At 27.5% G+C, this 23667-nt stretch overlaps 2 protein-coding genes across 3 annotated transcripts; both read left to right on the plus strand.

Annotated features, from left to right (window-relative positions):
* The first annotated feature begins 71 nt into the window (after positions 1–71).
* On the plus strand, positions 72–2636 carry LOC107171144 (DNA-binding protein Ets97D-like). Of its 2 annotated transcripts, none has more exons than XM_015521373.2 (4): positions 72–608; positions 694–762; positions 831–1022; positions 1606–2636. In XM_015521373.2, the coding sequence occupies exons 3-4, from the start codon at positions 849–851 to the stop codon at positions 2212–2214; spliced, it is 783 nt and encodes a 260-aa protein (XP_015376859.1). In that variant the 5' UTR covers positions 72–608; positions 694–762; positions 831–848; the 3' UTR covers positions 2215–2636. The 2 variants fall into 2 exon arrangements, with proteins under 2 accessions (XP_015376859.1, XP_015376858.1); XM_015521372.2 differs by having other exon boundaries at positions 74–608; positions 828–1022; positions 1606–2557.
* A 10363-nt stretch (positions 2637–12999) lies between these two features.
* On the plus strand, positions 13000–22998 carry LOC107171919 (adenylate kinase 7-like). The gene is made up of 17 exons (XM_015522177.2): positions 13000–13542; positions 13595–13815; positions 13930–14116; positions 14491–14730; positions 14819–14923; positions 15028–15194; positions 15267–15363; positions 15439–15516; positions 15586–15738; positions 15849–15977; positions 16041–16237; positions 16323–16465; positions 16733–16958; positions 17027–17232; positions 17410–17510; positions 20806–20961; positions 21038–22998. Exons 1-17 carry the CDS (start codon positions 13360–13362, stop codon positions 21269–21271), a joined length of 2823 nt encoding a protein of 940 aa, XP_015377663.2. The 5' UTR covers positions 13000–13359; the 3' UTR covers positions 21272–22998.
* Positions 22999–23667: the final 669 nt, after the last annotated feature.

Here is a 23667-nt window from a genome sequence, read left to right on the forward strand (position 1 = left end):
CTATTTTTTTTTTTTTATAGTTATCACCTTACCATACGAGTTATTATTATGTTATCATTTATCAGACAGACAGACAATAAATATTGCCATTTGCTAGCGGAACATGAATATTATATAATATTATATAATACGTGAATATTGTTGAGTGTTGACAACGTGTGACACGAGGGAAATCATTTTGTTCTGTGCTTATATTATAATATTCAATATAAATTTAAATTCATGTGCCTATATATTATATTATACATTTTGTCTATGATCAATTTAGTTACCTACAAATTTACTATAAATATTCTATTATTATAAAAAATTCATTTAATACCTTACATAGTTAGGTAATATTATCAATGTATCGATAATTTATATGTAATGTAAACTGTAAAGAATAAGCTCGACAACAAGCACTGCGCACAGATTAAACATAAACATAAATGAAACATCAACCGTAATATGTTTCTGTGATAATATGTTTTATATTTCTGTATATTTCTATACATTAGCAAACCGAAGTCTAAATATTTATTTAAAAAGTATTGACGACCAATTCTCTGGCCAGTTGTGTCCATCATGTTTCTTTGAAATATGACAAATACACTTCTTTGGATATGGTATGTGTGCTATACTATGCTAAGTTTTTATGAAACTTTATATAATTTATAATATAATTTATTGTTATGTATTTATTTACTTCAGGGGCCAGGGTCATACATTTAATGTAGCTACAGGCAGTAACATGTTATGTTCAGAAAAAGAGTATTATATGTATATGCATACTATGCATTTATTTTATTATTGATGTCATGTTTTTTATACTAAAAATGTTTTAGAAGAATCAATCAATTACATAGATGGAGTCAGCAGAGTGGCATGAGACCGTTTTTGTGATTGGTAAAAGAACAAATGCTGGAACATTTGACAATGGGAATTGCAAAGTATTTGATAAAAATGGATATCGTTGGATAGTTGATCAACAGTTTTATAAAAGTTTAGAATTACCTGAAGATCCGTGTAAATGGGATCAGGTTGGTATTTAATAATAAATAAAAATAAGTAAAGTTAAACAGTATACTTTTATATTTGATTGAGTCATTTAAAAATATATAGTATATTATATAATATATTTAGAGATAATAATTTAATATTAAACTAGCAAAAGAAAAATTATAATTATCTTCAGTACCTACATTACAAGTTAATTTTCAACATGATAAATCTTATTATTTAGAATATTCAGATATACTGAAGAAGTCTAATAAATAATATTTTTATGAAGTATTAAACTAATAGGTACATAGTTTCAATTATTTGTTTATAAAAGAAAGTTTTGATTTTAATTTAATTTGTAAGTTACTTTTTAGCCAATTATTTATTTTTAATTAAAATAATTAATTATTCAATAAACAACACTTGTTTGTTATTATTAACTAATTAAAGTATAAAGAGATAGACTGTGCTTAGAGAGAGAGAGAGAGAGATCTCATATAACCATTAGGCAGTCTTATTATTATATGTCTATGGTATACATTACTTAGTAAAACAGTTGTAGTCTATAGGTAGGTATTAATAAAATAAAAGATTATCTTGATATTCTATTAATTTATCTAGGTGCAAGTTTGTATTTGGATGAAATGGGCTAAAATTGAATACAACTTAACTGATTTAAATATCACTGAATTAACAATAAATGGAAAACAGTTAACTTCAGACAATTTTTGTTGGAATATTACTGGTTTAGAAGATAAGCGTTCAAACAATGATTTTTGGACGCACATTTGTCTGCTTAAAACTATGCATAAAGTATACATTAAACAAAATAACGAAGAATTTATCAATATCCCAACACTTCTAAATTATAAAAACGAAATGTATTCAAATTCTGATTTCAATCATAATGTAGAAATTTGGCAATTTTTACTAAATTTATTAACAGATATTGAATATCAAAATGTGATTGAATGGATTGATAATGAAGGAACATTTAAAATAAAAAATCCAAATACTGTTAGTATCATGTGGGGTTTAGTTAAAAATAATTGGAGAATGGATTACAATAAAATGGCTGCAGCATTAAGATACCATTATGGAAAAGGTATTATAGAACGAGCTAAGGGAAAACATGTTTATAAATTTGCTGGTGATATAAAATCTATGATTGGTCATAATCCTATGGAAATAAAGAGTATGTTTCAACAAGAATCTAATCAAGGTACATAATAATTGTATTATATTTATTACAATATTATACTGGTATACATAAAAAAAACTAATTAACTAAATGAATCACTGAAATTTAATAGACCACTGAATCATGTCTAAGAAACCATTACTGAAGTATTACTGATTCATTAAATGTTTATTGATTGTTTATGTAACCCGGCATTATATAGTGCTATAACTGGATGAGTATTGAGTATTATATATTTCATCCACTGTGGTTATCAATAGTCACCTATAAAGCTCCAATACTCACTGAAGTTACATCTCTTTACAGAAATTATATTTATGTTAATCAATTATAATTTATATGTAAAATACAAATTATTACTTCATTCAAGTATCCAACTCATAATTTTTATAGCTTATTTTTTTTTTTACAAATTGTTTATAACTTTACTTAAATATATTTTATTTATATATTTAAGTCTTAATGTTTTTAAGAAATCTATTTTACTTGTATTTCAAGTTAAGAAACTGACTTAAATAAATTGTAGAAGAAATAGAAAATATAGGAATATGATTGTTAAATATATAAACATTTTTTTAATGATATTTTTTATAGGGGTGATGTAGTAGTGAAAGTTCCAGATTTATGTTTATTACCTAAGAAATATAAATCATCATTTAATTACTTGCACGGAGCATTTTTAAAATACATTAATGAATAAATTGTTCATTATGAATAAAAATATAAAAAAAGGAACCTGTTTGCTGCATCAAATGTATTTTAATAAGCACATCAATTTAATTAACCAAAAATGTATGGTGCAGTAGAAACGAAAACTAAATCTATTGTTTATATTAAAAAAAATCAAATATATTAACAAAAATCAATAAATTAGGATCAAAGGTAATTTAAAGGATGAAAACAAAAGTATTAAAATGTACGTTATGCATTAAGTAAAAAAAAAATTTTCTTATCTTCAATTACCGATTATAAAGAAACAAAAATCAATGCACAAATTAGACATTAGTTAAATATGTTTAACCTGAATTAATGTCAGTCTTTTATACATTTTCATCATTACCAACCGACAAAAATGAAGTATCACATAGTTTTTAGTTTAGACACTTTACTTGTGGTATTAAAAATATCAAAATTTATAAATTGTCTATAAGTACTTATTTAATATTATCACACATATTATATTTTCTTACATAGTTTAATATAATAATAATAATAATAATAATAATGTATAATATAATTTTAAATACCTACCTTATATTAAACATAATAGTTCGAATAAAAAATATAATAATTATGAATTACAGATTTAAAAATAGTAGACTAGAGAGACATTCGTCTGTTATATTATGTGATTGTATCATTATCATAGATATAATTTACCTGTTACCAAAGGAATGGTGCATAATGCTTTATTGTTTTTATTGAACTATTTTAGAAAAAAAAAATTAAATTATTTGCGTAGGGGGAAAACCCTACGTAAACTCATATTCAATTATTCCAATAATAAGATCCAATATAACCATCTTTACCGTATTATTATTTATAGTTTATTAGTTATTACATAATATTATACATAAATAAACTATAAAAACAATTTTAATACTATTTTTTTTATAGTCAAAATAATATGTCTATACACCATACCATACCGTATAGTGTATCCAAATTTTCAACTACAGAGTGAATATTGTGAATTATTCAAATTTTTAAAAAAATTATCTAAAATTGAATGAATTTGGTGATTTCGGTAGATTAAGGAATAGGGTACTTTGGCCCATGAAAAATCGCGGATCGTGCCTGGGCACGCCCTGTGCGCACGGCCAAATGTAAGCTCCTATACGAATAACCTTTTAAAATTTTTACCTGAAAATCAAAGATACTGTAATCTCCTACGCAGACATTTTTCCCTTTAAAAAATATGGTAAAATTACTTAAATTAACGATTTTGAAGTCGAAAAGCTCAAAAAACTAAAAATTATCATAACTTTGAAATATTGAAGATTGCTTTGTATTTGATTTGTTAGAAAATATGCCATCTGATGATAAAGTCCAACAATATTGCGACTATTTATCTGAAAATTATTGTTTTTCGTTTTCATTATTTCCTCTAAATCTGTGGTCTTCTAATGATACTACTAAGTACTAATGCATGTGAATCATTTCATTCAAGATTTAATACTAGTTTTTATCATCCTCATCCAAATCTCCATTTATTCATGAAACTATGAAAGTTTTGAAAGATGTACAAACTGAAACATCTCGTATATTAAAATTAGAAGCAGCCATACAACACAACGCAGACAGACAAAAACAATTTCGAAATATCAATTTTTTTTTTTTAGATTCTGAGCGGAGCGATGAATGCATTGATTTTACCATGATGTGTGTTTTTTTTTTTTTTTTTTTTTTTTTAGAATTAGTAAATGATTAATTTTTTTGGTTTGAACAAAAAATGAACTTACTGTTAATCTATCCAATTTTCAATGCATCACAGAAACTATTATAAAAAAAGAAAAATCTGGCTGTATTATTAAAGAAACTCTTACTTTGGTTTAAAATGTTGAACATCATAAGTTAAGTGAAGGAAGAATAAGGTAGAATTCACTAAATTGTCTCAAGTGCTTACCGTCAAAAACTTCAGGATATTCTCAAATTATAAAAAAATTGTGAATATTGAGCAGAGAAATGAGATGTAACAATGATAGTATTGAATAGTTTTCACTTGAAGACATTTCTTGCTCTGAATATGTGAACTATAGTATAATGTCTTGCGACGCAACGTAGAAAATTATTTTTTCTATTCTAGGTACATACAATTTTAGATTCTGAGCGGAGCGATGAATGTATTGATTTTACCATGATGTGTGTTTTTTTTTTTTTTTTGTGTCTGTCATCACGTTTTGGGGCAGTAAAAATGCTTCGATTTTTGACTTCAGTACCTCGTTCGATCAGAAAGTGAATCTAGTTGGTACTTTGGGGGGTCAAAAGTAAAAAATTCTTAATACTTTTCTAAATAATTGAGAAAAACAAACTAAAAATTAAGGGAAAAACGGGAAATTTTACGCACACTCATTTTTCGACAAAATCGATTTTGGTTTTTGATGTAACTTTAAAACAAATGACCATAGATACATGAAATTTTCACCTAATGACCTAATGTTTATATAAGTATATTCTATCCACCATGCAATTTTCAAAAAATTTCGACCTAAGTTGAACTATTCATAGGCATTTCAAATTTTCGATCATTATTAGTTTTTTTAAAATAAATATCGATAAAAATTTATTTGTTAGGCAGAAAAGCTTGAAAATTTAATACAAGGCTCTTAACATATTGTTACAATAGCAGTTGAAAAATAAAAGAAATTCATAGTCACAATTTTTTTTATAAGCATTCAAAGTTTGAATTTTGACAAAATACGTAAAAATCACGAAAATTCACAAATTATTTTTAGCTAGAAATTCATAAAAAATTTTCTTTTTAAATCTAAGATTTTAAAATTTAATACAAGATTCCTTACTAGTTTTTCAATCTTTATCACAAAATAAAAATTCCACCGGAAATTCAAATTAAATTTTTATGAGCATTTGAAATTTAAATTTTTACAACATTGGATTTTCACTTTTAGCGATTTCCTTATTTTGGTGTAACTCTAAAACAAATTACCGCAGATACTTGAAATTTTGACTGAATGTTTATATAGGCGTTTTATATATTTGATAAAATTTTCAAAATATTTAGATTTGTTTTGAGCTGTTTACTGACATTTTAATTTTTCAACTTTTTTAGTTTTTTTTTCTATAAATATCGATAAAAATTTATTTGTTCGGTAGAAAAGCTTGAAAATTTAATACAAGGCTTCTAACACATTGTAACAATAGAAGTTAAAAAATATTAAAAATTCGTAGGCACGATTTTTTTTTATAAGCATTTAAAGTTCAAATTTTGACTAAATACGTAAAAATTACGGCAATGTTCAAATTATCTTAGAAATTCATAAAAGTTTTTCTCTTTAATTCTAAGATTTGAAAATTTAATACAAGGCTCCTAACATATTTTTACAATAGAAGTTGAAAAATAAAATAAGTACATAGTCACAATTTTTTTTTTATAAGCATTCAAAGTTTGAATTTTTACAACATATTATGTAAAAATCACGAAAATTCGTAAATTATTTTATGCTAGAAATTCATAAAAAAATTTCCTTTTATATCTAAGATTTAAAAATTTAATACAAGGCTCATTATATATTTTTACAATAGCAATTGAAAAATAAAAGGAATACAAGGTCTCAATTTTTTTTTTACAAGCATTCAAAGTTTGAATTTTGACAACATATGTAAAAATCACGAAAATTCGCAAATTATTTCAAACTAGAAATTCATAAAAAATTTTCTTTTTAAATCTAAGATTTGAAAATTTTTAATAATCTATAATATATCCTAGACAGATAAACCGTCTTCGCTCAGAATCGGTTTTTGTATACAATGATATAATATCATTGGATTCAAATTTAATTCCATCCATTACAGTAACCCACTTGTAACCTACTGTACAGCAGAGCGACATACACGACTTACCCGCCTTTTTTTTTTTAATTGTTTGAGGCATCAACTGCATGGTTATTAGCCGGCGTTACATAAATATTAATTTATACATAATAAAAAAAATAAATATGTACAAGGAGAAATTTTACGTTTAGAGTTTATCTCCAAAGTATGCAACAAAAATAGATTAATTTAATTTTTGTTTTAAACGTAAATGATTATGACTATTGTTTTATTAACATTTGTATTATATTTTTCAAACAATTTTTGTTTTATGTGTTAATATTTTGCTGCAAGACTGATATTTCTTACAGAAATACGAGTGATATTAATTTTTTGTAGAAGTTAACACTATCTTTTGTTGGAGATTATACTAAATTTGTAGGAGTTTCCATTCCCCGTGCGCCCATGAGTATTATAGCTGCCAGCTGGTACCTATGTAACATGTAAGGAACTGTTCCTATCGGTTGCCAAATTTCCGCCTATTCGAACTTTTTTGCCTTATTCTATAGGCACTATATAGCTGCTAATGCAGCAAAGCAGATTGATTACAAAAGACTTCAGGGTTTGATAGATCATATATATTAATACAACTTACTATACAAGACTATAAGTCTATTATGCAAAATAATATAATTTTGTTCTACACTCCATTAAACACTCGGTAAACAGTAATTTTATTTTTAAGCTTTTTTGTATTGCCTATGTTTTAGCTGAGTTATTGATTATAAGAATATAACACATGTAATATTTGTAGGATGATGATTGTTAATATATATATAATTAATTAAAACATTCTGACACTTAAACCATAAGGCCATTTATATTAACAGTTTTAAACATAATACAAAATAATACATTATAATAAGTAACATGACAAAAGACTGACAATTCGTAATAACTCCTTTTATAGGTTATGTTCCACTCACATATTTACAATATGTTCCTGTCATGGAACAAACACTACAGATCCTTCAAACTTAATTACAAAAATACTATTCATATAACATATTAGTATAAATACATATTAATATAAATATATTCATTTAACAATCACAAAATAAGTAAATAAAATAAAATAATATAACAAAATATAGATATTTATAATAGCGATAATTAAAAAAAATATTTATAACAATAACCTATTATTTTACAAATTCAGTTTATTAGGTGGACGCTTTACTCGCTTAGGTCTTTCAATACTAACACAATTATCCTTATCCTGAGTTGACACCCTATCCTCTTGAGAATCTAAAACATTCTTTTCTAACTCTTCAACTCCCTCCAATTTTTCCTCATTTACCTCTTCTTTCTCCAAATTAATGTTTTGATCTGTACTCACCTCTTTTTCAACAACTAACCCACAATCTATAATCTGATTCACATGTCTCTTCCAAATTTTACCATCACCTAATCTCAAGTCATAAGTAACAGGAGATAATTTCTGTAATATAACTGCTTGTACCCATTCATCACCTCCAGTATAATTCCTACACATTACTAAATCACCAACGATATACTCTTTATTCCTATTACCTCTATACCAATTTTTATTTTTATCTAAACTTTTTTCATAATTAACTTTAGCAAAAGGTGTTAACCTATCATAGGATGTAAATAAAGAACGCCCAATATGCAATTGAGCAGGACTAAAACCAGTAGAACAATGTTTTGTGCTATTATAAAACAAAATAAATTTTAACACACTAGTATCAATACAATCTTTGTTATTAGTACTAGAAATTACTTTCTTTAAGTAATTTTTTAATGTCCTTACTAAATTCTCTGCTGCACCGTTTGATGACGGGTTATATGGAGCAGTTTTAATGTGAAAAACACCATTGTTTTTAAGAAATTTTTCAAACTCAACAGAACACAAAGAAGGACCATTATCAGATACTAATTTTACAGGTATACCCCAAGTTGCAAAATACTCTCTCAAAACCATAATAGTAGAATTAGATGTTATATTTAACATTCTTTTCACAAAAACCCACTTTGAATATGCATCTAAAATAACTATGAACATCATACCCTTAACAGGTCCTAAAAAATCTAAATGGATTCTTTGTGCAGGACCTTCAGGCCAAGGCCAATTATGTAACACACTCTTAGGTGGACTATCACTAAGAATTCTTTACATTCTTTACACTCTTAGTAATACATTTAATTTCAGAATCCATACCTGGCCACCATATATACGATCTAGCCAACGCTTTCATCTTGACAGTACCCATATGTGTACTATGCAATTCCTGCAACAATTGTTTCCTATACTTTGGAGGAATAATCAATCTATGTCCCCACATCAAACAACCCTGCTCGATAGACAATTCCAGTCTCCTACTATAAAATGGTTTAAGATCTAGTGTAACATCCTTACTGTCATCAGGCCAATTCCCAGTAAACACTTTAATAAACACATCACGCAAAACAACATATTTTTTTATTTCGTTACAAATATCTAAATCCCCAATAGACTTAATACTTGTAGTTACCATATTAATGAAAAAATTATCACACTCTTCGTCATTACTACCAGTTACACTTAAAGGCAATCTTGATTGAGCATCAGCATTACCGTTCTCTAGACCTTTAATAAATTCTATTTTATAAGTATAACCGGATAAAAATATAGCATAACGCTGTAGTCTATGTGCTGACATAAGAGGGATTCCTTTCTTTTCACCAAAAATACTGACTAAGGGCTTGTGGTCAGTCCTCAAAATAAATTTCCTTCCATATACAAACTGATGGAAATATTTAATAGCAAAAACCAAGGCAAGGGCCTCCTTATCAATTTGCGCATAATTCTTTTCAGATGCATTCAACGTTCTAGAAGCAAAAGCAATAGGCTTCTCTGATCCATCTGGCATTATATGTGATAGTACAGCACCCACACCAAAGGGACTAGCATCGCTAGCTACAATTAATTCCAAATTTGGGTAATAATGTACCAAAACCTTATTGGATAAAATAGACTCCTTAATTTTAGAAAATGCTTTACTTTGATTTGCATTCCACACAAATTGTGTATTATTCTTTAACAATGCATATAACGGACCAGCAATAGTAGACATATTTTCTACAAATTTACCGTAGTAATTAACCAAACCTAAAAAAGCTTTAACATCATGTGTACTTTTAGGTATTGCCACATTATTAATTGCTTTAATCCTTTCATCAGGTATATGGAGACCATTTTTATCTACCTTATAGCCTAAAAATGTAACATGGTCGCTAAAAAAATTACAATTTTTCTTTCTTTACCGTTAACTCTGCCAAAGAAAGTTTATCTAAAACTCTATACAATCTTTCACTTAACTCTTTGTCATCTTTCCCAGCTATTACAATATCATCGTAAAAACACAGTGCCTGGTATGCCACTTAATAATTTTTCCATTTCTCTCTGTAATAACCCTGGAGCTGAGGATATACCATATGGTAATCGATTAAACATAATCCTTTATGAGTAGATATAGTTGTTAGTTTTTTACTCTCTTCACTAAGTACCAACTGCTGATACGCTTGGCACAAATCTAACGAACAAAATTTTACAGCCCCCTGAAACACATTCATTAGATCAGCTACTCTTGGAATAGAATATCTATCTATTTCTAAATACTTGTTAAGTGTAACCTTATAATCGCCACATAATCTTATATTCCCATCACTTTTTATTACAGGAACTATAGGCGTACCCCAATCTACATTTACAATTTCTAAATTGTATAAATTGTCCAGGTTTAAATCGACATCACATTGTTCTAAATTATTAACTTTTTTTACCTTAGCCTTACACACTTTTTTTAAATGACCTAACTTAGAACAATTTGAACATGAATATGATTTATACTTACAAAATGGCTTTGTGTGACCCTTTGTCCCACAACAATAACAAACCATATCCATTTTACCATTGACATTTGATGTAGTAACCTTCCCATTATCTTTGGTTGGTGGTATCCTGTTCCCGACGTTGTTTTGATACTTCTTACTCTTGAGCTGCTTATGATAATTAACTGCATGATGTCGATCCAATTTTGTGACGTCATTACTTGCTGATTCCATTGCAAGTCCCAATTCCACACACTTTTTAAAAGTTATCGTTCCTTCTGATAATAGTTTTTTCTTAATATTATTGTCCTTAACGCCCCAAATGAATTGATCACGCAAAGATTCATTCAAACTGGTAGCAAATTCACAAAACTCAGACATCTTCTTGAGTGCTGTGGCAAACTGAATAATAGACTCATCAGCTGCCTGTTTACGCTCTTTGAATTTATAACGTTCTGTTCTTAAATTCGGTTTAGGATTAATATAATCCGACAACGACTGTTTAAGATCATCATAACTAAGATCCAAAGGTTTTTTAGGCGTACATAAGTCACGAACTAAGGAATATCCATCATTCCCTAATAACGTTAGAAACATTAACTTTTGCTTATGCTTATTAATTTCATTAAGGTTAACATATAACTCGAACCTTTCAACCCACGCATTAAAATCATCATCCTTTAAACGTAATTCCGACATTTGCCCTATGCAAAAACGGCTATTACCAACACCAAGAACATTACTTCCGACTTGAGAAGAATCGTGTTCACTTGACATTTTGACTTAACGATTATTGATCACGTGTTCCAAATTTCCAATACTGGTAATACTTCACAATTCGACACCCGCGAATACGTCAATACTTCATCGCCATTGTAATATTTGTAGGATGATGATTGTTAATATATATATATATATAATTAATTAAAACATTCTGACACTTAAACCATAAGGTCATTTATATTAACAGTTTTAAACATAATACAAAATAATACATTATAATAAGTAACATGACAAAAGACTGACATTCGTAATAACTCCTTTTATAGGTTATGTTTCACTCACATATTTACAATATGTTCCTGTCATGGAACAAACACTACAACACACTTTAATTATGATTTTACTGCAGTAATTAATATGTTTAATCAACACCAAAATAAAACACAAATTAGTCATTTAACTTGGTCTTTTAGCTTTTATCCATAAAAATCGTTATAGGATAATAAAGACATCATATCCGTAATGTTCTCTCCTTCTCCGCACATCGTTATACCAAATTTTCGTTCTACAATTTCAATAGTGTTTCAGACTTACAGTTGTTAGTTTTGAAATTATAAAGAATTTACCTATTATAGGTCAAATTTTAAATAAGAACATTATAGAGCTATATTATCTCGATCGGGGACTTGGCCCCCATAATTTAGGTTTTAGTAGTCCCACGATGAATTGTATAATCTTTTTGGCGAGATATGCAATTAGTTGCATGAAAACTGCAACATTTTGATACTAGTTTTATATTTAAATGGAATCATGTAGGTAGGTATGGGAGGGCCAACTTCACGAACGTTAGTAGATTATACCTATCAATTATATTATTTATAAACTAGATAATTCAAGTAACTACAAAATATCAAATTACTACCTGCAGTACTTAAGAGGACGCCACACCCGCATGTGTGGTCTCCGTCTTACAAACGTATAATAACATAGCAAAATCTGTTTAGCGCGGGACAACTGTTCTCCCTCAATATTTATAATGGAATTTTCAAAATTTCACAACGCATAGGTAAGAACTTTATCTGTGTCATAGCGTCGTTATTTTTTTGATAACATAAATATAATTAAAGTTATAAGCTTTAGAAAATACATTTATTTTTTCATTAAATTAATTAAAATTATTGGTTTGTGCTATCAAAAAAATAATGACACGCTATGACACTGATAAAGTTCTTACCTATGCGTTGTGAAATTTTGAAAATTCTATTATAAATATTGAGGGAGAACAGTTGTCCCGCGCTAAACAGATTTTGCTATGTTATACGTTTGTAAGACGGAGCAACACATGCGGGTGTGGCGTCCTCTTAATAGGTATAGCTCACAATTTTAAACTTCCAAATATCCAAATATCTAGGCCCCAGTGGCGTAATTAGGAATTTGTCTTAGGGGGGGATAAACATTTTTTTCCACACAAAATACTTAGATTTTCAAGTACAATATCTGGGAAAACTATTTCATCAAAAATTCTTAAACTAATATATATATACACAAAATGTATTAATATATGTGCTTTAAAATTCTACACAATTTAGTACCTATACAATATTATAATAATTTCTTCAAAATGTAAATTTTGAATATATTAGAATTAAAATTTACTTTTAAATTAAATAATTATTTATAGATTTCTTGATATTAATTATATTTAATATATTTCGTCGTGATGTCAGCACGATAAAACATATAATTCCATAAGCTTCAAATTAATATATAAATATACACATTATATAGGCACTGGGGGGGGATATATCCCTCTCATCCCTCCCTTAATTACGCCCCTGCTAGGCCCTAGGGTCCTGGGCATAGAGTAATAAATATTACTAATATTATTATATAGTAATATTACTCTATGGTCCTAGGTATACACAATTTTTTAGTTAGAAACCATAACAACCGATGTGTAATTTATCATTGTAAAGGTTTTTTATACTAATCTTACATATCTACATTTTGTTCTAATTTGTACTTGTTTGGCTATTTTACTTGATATTTGATTGATTGCCTACAACATGAGTCTCTTTAATTCAACTTTATCTGATAGTTATTTATCTAGATTAGTATTCGATGAAATTGAACTCAAAAACAATGTTAACCAATACATCGAGCGTATGAAGATGTCTGAATGGTCTTATAATTTTAATCGTATTTTCATAAGTCCAGGGAATTCATTTAATATAAAATATTTCATAAAGGTATTTAAAATATAATTTATATTGTTAAATAATTATCATATTAAAATTTTAGTTTTTATCGTCAAAATTGGCTAAAAACAACCGGATGTCTAGAACACATGCCCTCTTATCTAGTTTGGATAAAGCAAATTATCAACTTATATCACAAAAATGGCAATCTAATGTCATACGGTCTCAACAGTCTGCTGATATAAATGAATTAGAAATGGGAGAAAATGACGACTTTTTTATTGATGATATTATTGATAGGTTAACAGGCGTAGAATTTTTTAGGTGAATTTTTAATATATATATTAAAGTATATTGTAATATTGTATAATTTACATATTATTATTATTTTTATCACATTGGATTTTCAAATTTGACTAACAAAATATATGGTTTTAGATTATTATGTATAGAACCGAGGAAACGGTTAGAAACGATAATATATAACTATAGTGTGTTTAATAAATCCTTAGAAGATGACGTATCGTTTGAAAAATTAGATAAATTAAGCAATGAAGATATAAAAACAGAAGTACCATTCGAAATATATATTCAAGCAGTAGATGATGAATCATTGAATTTGAAAGTAGGTTATAGTTAAAATATGGTCGATACCAGGTATCGCCAACCTTTTCCAACAAGTGAGTTAAGTATTTACATTAAAAAAAGGAAGTATTTGGTGAGCGATCAGTATTTAATTATGTATTTATAGGTATATTATTTTATATTGTTACATGCAACAAAATGATAAATTGTATATTTTTGTTCTCTAAGAAAATATAATATATGAAACATAAAAGTGTATTGATCAATATTTCTTTAAAGATCGATCGCGATCGACTGGTATTGGCGACTACTGGTCTACAGTTTATTTAGTTATAAGTTATTAGCGTTTACTTATTTTATTGAAGTTTTTAGAATATAGATTGAAATAATAATAATTATTTATATTGAAATTAGAATGAAGTTGTGAGGACAGTAAACAGTTCTGACCTTTTGGGGTTACTAAAAACTTGCGGTATAATAGTTATTGATATATCTAGTGATATTGCAGAATTATCTAAGGGAAAAGAAATATTCAGGTCATTAAAAAGAGAAATTCTCAAACTCAAAGGTGTGGAAAAAACCTATGTTTCAAAAAACATTAAATTGATAGTGGTAATATCAACTGTGATGACTTGGGCAGGAGTCAATAAAAAAGTGAGTGAGTTATACTGTTATACATTAATAGCAAATTAAATAAGTATGTAATCATTTTATTCACAAATATACATTTTTATTTAAAAAGCATTATATGAGCGAAGATGATGTGAATAATAGAGTTCCAAATCCAGAATATGTGAAGCATTATGAATTTGAACTTGAAGTGTTAGCAGTGAATGAAACCCAAGGAGTAAGAATATTTGCATTTTGTATTGGTACAATATAAATTATAATATGCACCGATCACGTAATTATTTCATTATACCAACATATTTATTTATTATTTGTTTTTAGTTAAAAGAAATTGTAAAGACAATAGTCATTTGGGCTGGTCTTACATATGGGTTTGAACAAGATTTGTTAAAATTCGCGTTCGACTCTGCTTGTAAAACTACCGGTTTATTTCCAATACCAAATAGTCATAACCTCGTACCTGTAATACATGTTCAAGATTTGGCTAGGTTCGGATACCTATTTAAGACTTCATAAAATATATAATTACTATGCGTTTATTTATTAACTGTATGTGTTAGGCTCATATATAAAATAATATCCGATAATCATATACTAGAGTGTCATTATATTTTTGCTGTTGAAAGTCCAATAAATACATTAAAACAAATCATCACTGTAAGTATCCTAATATACTCGGCCACTCGGGCATAATAAATATCATGAATTCGTATTTAAATAATATTTGTCTAGGCTCTCGCTAAGTCGTGCGATGTTCCAACTCCAGTGATTGTTTCATTAAATACATTCATGAATAAATATGAACTCAAGGTGAGTAAAATATTCAGATTGTTATTCAGCATTTACCTATATAATAGATAAATTTCGAAACAACCGTAGGGCATACATAAACAAATTATGTCAGCCGATATTAAAGTCAATTCGAGCATTAACCGATTGTGGCCTAATTTCAAGTGGTACAATAATAAATCATCAATGCTGAATTCAATGAAATATTTAGTTGAAACGTACAAAAATGCTCATAATATTAAAGTGATAATTTTTTTTAATATCTACATTTTGAGCACAAATTTCTTAGTATTGACTAGAAAACTTCTAGTAAGTTCTTATATAATATATGTACGTGTATTTTGTTTGTATAGAGTATTAAGTTAATTATACTCGGTCCACCGGCTTCTGGTAAGACTAAACTCGCACTTCAACTTGCTCAGTATTATGGTTTGATTTACTTGGAACCAAAAAATATAACTCAAGACTGTATTAATGGAATCGTAAGTTTAAATAAATTATTTTTAATAAACAAATTATTAATGGTGTCAAATTATTTTGTAAAGAGAGAAGAAATAAGTTCACTGTACCACAAAAGTCAATACATCGAGGATTCAGTAAATGTATTAGATGATACTGATGATCAAAGTGACACTGATCCAATTATAAGTAGCAAAATATTAGAATTAAATAAAAAGCTATCTAATTTATATTCGTCCATGGATGCAAATAATGATGTTTTGGAAGACATTCATCTAATTCCGTAAATATTTTTTTATATTTATTTTAATAGTAGATACCACCTGCAGCTAAATTTTACGGGTTCTTAATTTCTTATATTTTTATAGATTATTGAATGAAAGAATAGCACTTTTTAAACGTGGGTATGTTTTAGATGGATATCCAACGACAGTAGTTCAAGCCAAAATGCTATTCCGATTCGAAGATACAAATTTATTCCAACCAATTATAGATATAAATAAACTGCCTGGTAGATATACAAATCCGTAATTTTTTTTTATATAATAATATTTAATATTATGTATGTGTCTCTATCCACCTAGTACCTATACTATATAATATTTTATATACAGTAATGGTGTATTTATTAATATAGCCTAAAAGGTACTTAAATATATACACATATTAGATATTTATCAAAGGTTAGGTAAGCTTATAATTTATATATAATAATAGTATGTATTTTTAAACATTACCTAATTGATGTGCCATTTTTGTTGTTATTATTATGTTGTAGATTTGACAGTTAATTTAACGCAAAACATACTGGGTGTTAGTTTACTCACTGAACAGAACAGTGATATCAATAACAATACAAATACGCTTGAAAATTCAAGTAAAAAAAGACGACTCCTGTTCTCAGAAGTTGATACAATACATTCATCAAATTCTAATATCGCCGTATCATCTAACGCAGTTAATGCCGCTAAACCCATACTAAAAAAACAAATTAAAAAAAAACCGTAAAATATTTTAAAAATGTGTGTCAATTTAATTATTGAAAAATAATATAGTAACTCGATTATTTTAGCAAACGCTTAATTTGGAATCAACAAAATCATAACGATCTCTTGAAATTGCTCAATTTGCATTATGCTCCGATAAAAATGATTGAATCTCCGTACTTACCTCTAACATTGAATACTAATAAAGTTGAATTACCAGAAATTGATCCAAATTTTGAACGCTTTTTAAATATAGTTATTAAAGAAATCAAATTGAATCAACGACATTATGGTGATTGAAAAATTATAGTAACATACTAATTATTATAATGCTATTAATTAACATCTAACAAATAACAATTAATTAAAAATCAAATCATAAGATACATACGAATCAGACTCAATATAATAATAATTAAGGTACTCATATCGATGCAGGTACAATATTTATGCTGTATTAAACTTATAGGAATATTGGAGAAAATTACTGATTTAAGTAAAACGAATTCAAAAGTGGAAGGAAGTAACATCGAACAACAAAAAAATAAAATAAAACAACTCAAGGAAAAAGTAAAAATCTATTTAATTTATATTATAACTAGCTGAACACTTCCACTTTGTAGCCCGTTAAAATTCGTAATATGTTTCAAACTGTGTATTAAATTCGTTACCTATGATTATGCAGCAGTATATTTCTGTGCATATAAATATAATTATACAATATACATTCATATAAATATACTAAATAATAATCTTACATTCTTACAACGATATTCAATTTAGTTTATCATTATGTAATTTTATTTGTTTTATCCAGAAAAGTCTAGCAATTCAAGTATTCAATTGAATGGTATTTATTGAGGTGTATTCGGATACACAATATTTTTTGTTCTTCCTTCTGGTGCATAAATTAATAAATAAAAAATAATTTCCATCGTAAATCTCAAAATGTCTGTTTGAGCACTTTGAGCACCTTCCGTATCTGGCATTGGTAGTAATGATCCACCACCACCACGATGATAGGTTTGACCTTGCACATTGAATGTTGGTATGAAATTGTCGTGCACAATATTCGTCGCCCCGAATGATATGTCATTTAGAATCATGAATTGTATTTGCGGATGTTCGCTAAGAAATGTTTCGATATGATTGTCTCGCCAACGTTGTCACGTTGATAATGGTTCGGATGGTGGATGTAATTTTGGCAATTTTACTTTTCCTCCAGCACAGCACATACTTGGTGCCTCATTCTTAAATTCGAATGCTCTACAATATAATGCATACCTAAGCAATTATCATTAATAGCACCCATCACTATTAGCAATTATTTATAAATAAACAAAAATTTCCATCGTAAATATTGGTGTAATTTATCTACCTGTACTAAATTTCGTTGCAATCGGTCAAGCCGTTTAGGAATTCGTAAAGGACAAGCAAACAGATAGACAGAAATCTATTCTTATATGTATAGAATATTATAAGTGGCTATTACAAGTTATAGGAACGAAACAAAATTAACTGTATAGTCTGTATAGTAAAGGTAGAGTGCAATTTGATATTTTATCTGCTTCACGCAAAAACATTGAACCATAATATAGGTACGGTACCTAAGGGTACCTAAGGTACCTATCTTTTAAAATTATGATTACATAAAAATGAAGTTGCTATAATAGACTATTGAAACGGATCTAATTATATATTATATTATTTATCGGTTGCAATGAGCAACCTGGGTAGGTACTTTAAGGAGAGATTATCCATCAGGATCACGAAAAAAAAGTCGTAGGTATACAAGTGATATAATATACGAAAAGGGTCTAGTATACCATTGATTAAATATACATATATTTAATATATATTTTTAATCAATGCTCATAGGCGCAAATACACAAATTATTTTGGGGGGACTAAAGCCCCTCCTATAATATTTTCTAAAAATTATATATTCTCAGTACTAATTAATGACTTTTGAACCGGGGGGAGTTGGCAAAAATATGGGGGACTTAGTCCCCCCAAGCCACCACCTATTTGCGCCAATGTCAATGCTAGTACTAGTTGCCTCCCATTATAGTCAAGTAATAAATATATGAGAGTGGTTCCAACATTTTCAATCATCATGTAGCTGCAGTAGCAAAATAACTTTGTAATTTCAAAGTCGTAATTTATGACTTTTGTTATACAATATTACTTTCGTATTTGATATTTGATACGAATATAATAAAATAATTTTCATTGATACCCAAATAAAAAAGCTGAGTGAAAAAAAAATATCAAATTTTGAGTACCTACAAATATTGGCTAAAAAATACAAGCCTAAGCAATGTTATAAATAATTTACCATTATATACAATATACATATTATATTAAATTATAATTACCATACATTTATGTTATTGACTAATAATAGGTACTACTTCCTATTTTGTTTGACTTATTGATTTATTATTTTTATAGTTGTGTAATTTGTTTATAAATAATGAGTAATAAATAATTTTTTTTAAATGTCATATCCCAGACAGCAAATGTTTGTCTAAAATTACTATTATAACATTATTCTATATATATTATACCTAAGACTGATGTTTTTTAACTGCACTATATATTTTTAATTAGTAGTAAAATATGTTATATTTGTATTGATTATTTTTATATTATTATTGTTTTTACCAAGTCTGGTATTTTTAATAATGAATTAACATTACCTATTTATGTGGAACTGTTTAGTGAAGTTTATGAACCACTACTTAATTATATATGGGAGGCAACTAGTGTGAAAATTTTTGGCAGGCAATTCGTATATAATTATGAACTACCTGGTCATTGGAGGTAACTAGTGTAAATTAACGTTTTTATTTACGATAAGGACGGGAAGCAATTCGTATATTTTGGGAGGCAACTAGTATGCACCGTTGCTATAACATGTACATCATCGACGTTATAATATATGTTATCTATAGGTCACGGCTCTATCAATTGTATATGATCTAAGGTAGTAAACTAGACAGTAACTGCATACACAAGTAGCAGCAAGTCAGCAGCTGATGGTTATAGTTATAGGCGTATATTACAATTATGATAGCAGAACACTTTATTTATTTATTGGGTTATTTTAACCTTTTTGAAATTTGTTTCTAGAAAAACCGTTATTTTCATTAAAATAAATAAAATATGCCTTTTTATTGAAAAATCATTAGCAAAATAAAGTTAATGTTTTAAGAGTACGTAACAGTAGAATTTGTTGTCTCCGTCTTTACCACTTAACCAGTGCGTAATATAGCAAATTTACGCTCAGCAGAACACTTGTAGCTCCTTTAGTTTAAAAATTACAGTGAATCGACCTATTATGAAAGTGTATGGTACATTATCTGTGTTTGTACGTTGGTTTTTTACGACAATTCATTTTTTAAGTGAGTTATGAGCATATAATATACAGTGCATTAAAAATGCTCATAACTCACTTAAAAATTGAATTATCGTAAAAAACCAACATACAAACACAGATAATGTTCTTACCATCAAGTTTCATAATAGGTCGATTCACTGTAATTTTTAAACTAAAGGAGTTACAAGTGTTCTGCTGAGCGTAAATTTGCTATATTACGCACTGGTAAGACGGAGACAACAAATTCCACTGTTACGTACAGCATAAAATAAATAGGTTGCGTTGCTATAAAGCATATAGAAAATCATGCAAATTCTATAACTTCTGAATCCGAACCACGAACCCTATATATTAGGTATATTATATACCTTTATTTGTAATCATCATGCCCCATTCATAATAATGATATTATGCTAGTAAGAGAACTTATTCGAAAAAAAAAAAGAAAAACATCATGTAATATTATTTTGTATTATTTTATAGATGACATTGCTAGAAGATTTTGAAAAGTTGACTGATTTAGAATTCACCGAAAGTTTGTCCAACGAAGAATATTTAATAAAATACGTCACTCCTGCTTTGACAAAGTTGATAGTTCAAGTTGCAAAAGTGAGACCAAATAATCCTGTTGATTTTTTGGTAAACTAAACTAAGCTATTTAATAATTTGATAATTATTGTATTATTACAATGTAATAATGTATTATACTTATTAGGCATATATGGCTCTTAAAGAAAACTCGGAAGGATTACCCAGCTTTCCAGGTTACTCAAAGAAAGGTGTGAAAATAAAAAAGATATTGGAACATATGTTCTCTTTGTATAATTACGACGAAAGTGATACACTTCAATCAAAATCTTTAATAGACGTTTTGACAGCACATTATACGGATGATGAAGATCCTCAAAACAATGAAGAAGAATTATTTAATTACAAACAAGAATTATAATTGATTTATGAAATATTATATTTATTTCACATTTTTAGTATATAAATTATTTTTATTAGATTCTCAATCTATAGTTCTATACATAACGTTAACTCACATTGGGTATTTTGATCATGTATTTTACTCCGGCTTTTGTCCTTTTGACTGCAGTTACATAACAAAATAATGAAATTCTGTATATTTTAATATTTTATTATAAACAATATTTTTTTTTTAATCGGTCTAAATAGCCATTAACACGATTTTCTTAGCTCATTTTGGAAAGTTAAACTCTTTAAACTCTAAGTAACTTGATCGTCACTTTAAAAATTATTTTTATCTGATTCTCATAATTAAAAATTAGTTGAGTTAATGAAAAACAAAACAAAAAGGGGAGCATGGTCGTCGCAAATACACTTCAAAGGATGTCTGCACCGGTTTCCGCCAATTATAAATTATAGCATTTTTAAGTTTGGAAACCCTTATGTATTTACTGGAAAATAATCGTGTAGACATTGCTGTAGCTTATTACAACATACAACACTATCTACTGATCGATGATCACTGGTCACTACTATCAGTACTCAATACCATCATATTTTTAAAAAATCGAACAAGCTATTGCAGTAGCCATCAAAATCAAAAATATATTATTGTAACGAATGCGTGCCCAAACACAAAATAGGTAAACATAAAATATTAAATCAATTCGGAATTAAAAATTAAAAATATGTATAATAATATTACAAATAATATAATAATATAATAAAAAATATGTATAAATAATATGCTAATCTAACCATAGGCGGCATTTGGTAGAAACTTATATGGGTGCAAACGTTTATGGTAATAACATTAAAAAATCGATAGGGAAGTTGCCCCAGTACCCCCTAATATATAACTATTGCTACAACAATTAATGTAGTTAGAAAAAAATTTCTTTATTAATAACTATTAATTGGGTCTCTGTATTTCAAATATGTATATGAATATGTAAAAATATTATTAAAAACAACTTTTTATATTGAAATAAACAATATGATCTATTTTGAACCATATCGCTATTTAGTGACGACTTAGCTTCTTACATTATTTAATTATTATCATATTATTATTATTATTATTTTAACATTTAATCACGGACTAAGATTTTAGTCCGTACAATTAATTGAGTAATAAGATATAAAATATTGAAATGATCCATGGTTATTTTAGATTCTGAGCGGCGGTGAATGTATTTATTTTACCATGATCTGTGTTTTTTTTTATGTTTGTCATCACGTTTTGGGGAAGTAAAAATGCTTCGATTTTCGACTTTAGTACCTTATGTTAGATCAGAATGTGAATGGGAGGTTAAAAGTAAAAAATTCTCAATACTTTTCTAAATAATCGAGAAAAACAAACTAAAAATTAAGGGAAAAACGGGAAATTTTACGCACAATCAGTTTTCGACAAAATCGATTTTGGTTTTTGGTGTAACTTTAAAACAAATGACCATAGATACATGAAAATTTCACCGAATGTTTATATAATAAGTATATTCTATCCACCATGCAATTTTCAAAAATTTTCTACTTAAGTTGAACTATTCATAGGTATTTGCAATTTTCGATCATCATTAGTTTTTTTTAAATTAATATCGATAAAAATTTATTTGTTAGGCAGAAAAGCTTGAAAATTTAATACAAGGCTCCTAACATATTTTTACAATAGCAGTTGAAAAATAAAATAAATATATAGTCACAATTTTTGTTTATAACCATGTAAATTTCAAATTTTGACTAAATACGTAAAAATCACGAAAATTCATAAATTATTTTATGCTAGAAATTAATTAAAAATTTTCCTTTTATATCTTAGATTTGAAAATTTAATACATGGCTCCTATCATATTTTTACAATAGCAATTCAAAAATAAAAGAAATGCGTATAGTCACAATTTTTGTTACAAGCATTCAAAGTTTGAATTTTGACAACATATTATGTAAAAACCACGAAAATTCTCAAATTATTTTAAACTAGAAATTCATAAAAAATTTTCTTTTTAAATCTAAGATTTGAAAATTTTTAATAATCTATATTATATTCTAGACAGATAAACCGTCTTCGCTCAGAATCGTTTTTCGTATACAATGCTATAATATCATTGGATTCAAATTTAATTCCATTCATTACAGTAACCCACTTGTAACCTACTGAACAGCAGAGCGACATCCACTTTCCAGCTTTTTTATTATCAAAATTACATTATATCAGTATAATTGTTAACAACAAAATAATTAAAATATTTTTACTGTATTGATTGTCTGTGTGTGGGTGCAAAATGATTCTTTTGCCCCCCAAAAAAATTTTTGTGGGTGCAACTGCACCCTAATGCCCCCCCTAGATGCCGCCTATGAATCTAACAAACCGTGGAC

Source organism: Diuraphis noxia, unplaced genomic scaffold, assembly GCF_037042655.1.
Source record: "Diuraphis noxia isolate RWA-SAM2 unplaced genomic scaffold, SU_Dnox_SAM2 contig0004, whole genome shotgun sequence".
NCBI classification, from domain to species: domain Eukaryota; kingdom Metazoa; phylum Arthropoda; class Insecta; order Hemiptera; family Aphididae; genus Diuraphis; species Diuraphis noxia.

What these genes read in the sequence shown, in the direction of transcription:
- LOC107171919 (XM_015522177.2), top strand. Translation starts at nt 13,360, where the DNA reads ATGAGTCTCTTTAATTCAACTTTATCTGATAGTTATTTATCTAGATTA. An exon ending in ATGAATCATTGAATTTGAAA is followed by an intron (nt 14,117 to 14,490) that starts GTAGGTTATAGT and finishes TATTGAAATTAG; the next exon opens with AATGAAGTTGTGAGGACAGT. An exon ending in ATTGAATCAACGACATTATG is followed by an intron (nt 17,233 to 17,409) that starts GTGATTGAAAAA and finishes TTAAACTTATAG; the next exon opens with GAATATTGGAGAAAATTACT.
- LOC107171144 (XM_015521373.2), top strand. Translation starts at nt 849, where the DNA reads ATGGAGTCAGCAGAGTGGCATGAGACCGTTTTTGTGATTGGTAAAAGA. An exon ending in ATCCGTGTAAATGGGATCAG is followed by an intron (nt 1,023 to 1,605) that starts GTTGGTATTTAA and finishes TAATTTATCTAG; the next exon opens with GTGCAAGTTTGTATTTGGAT.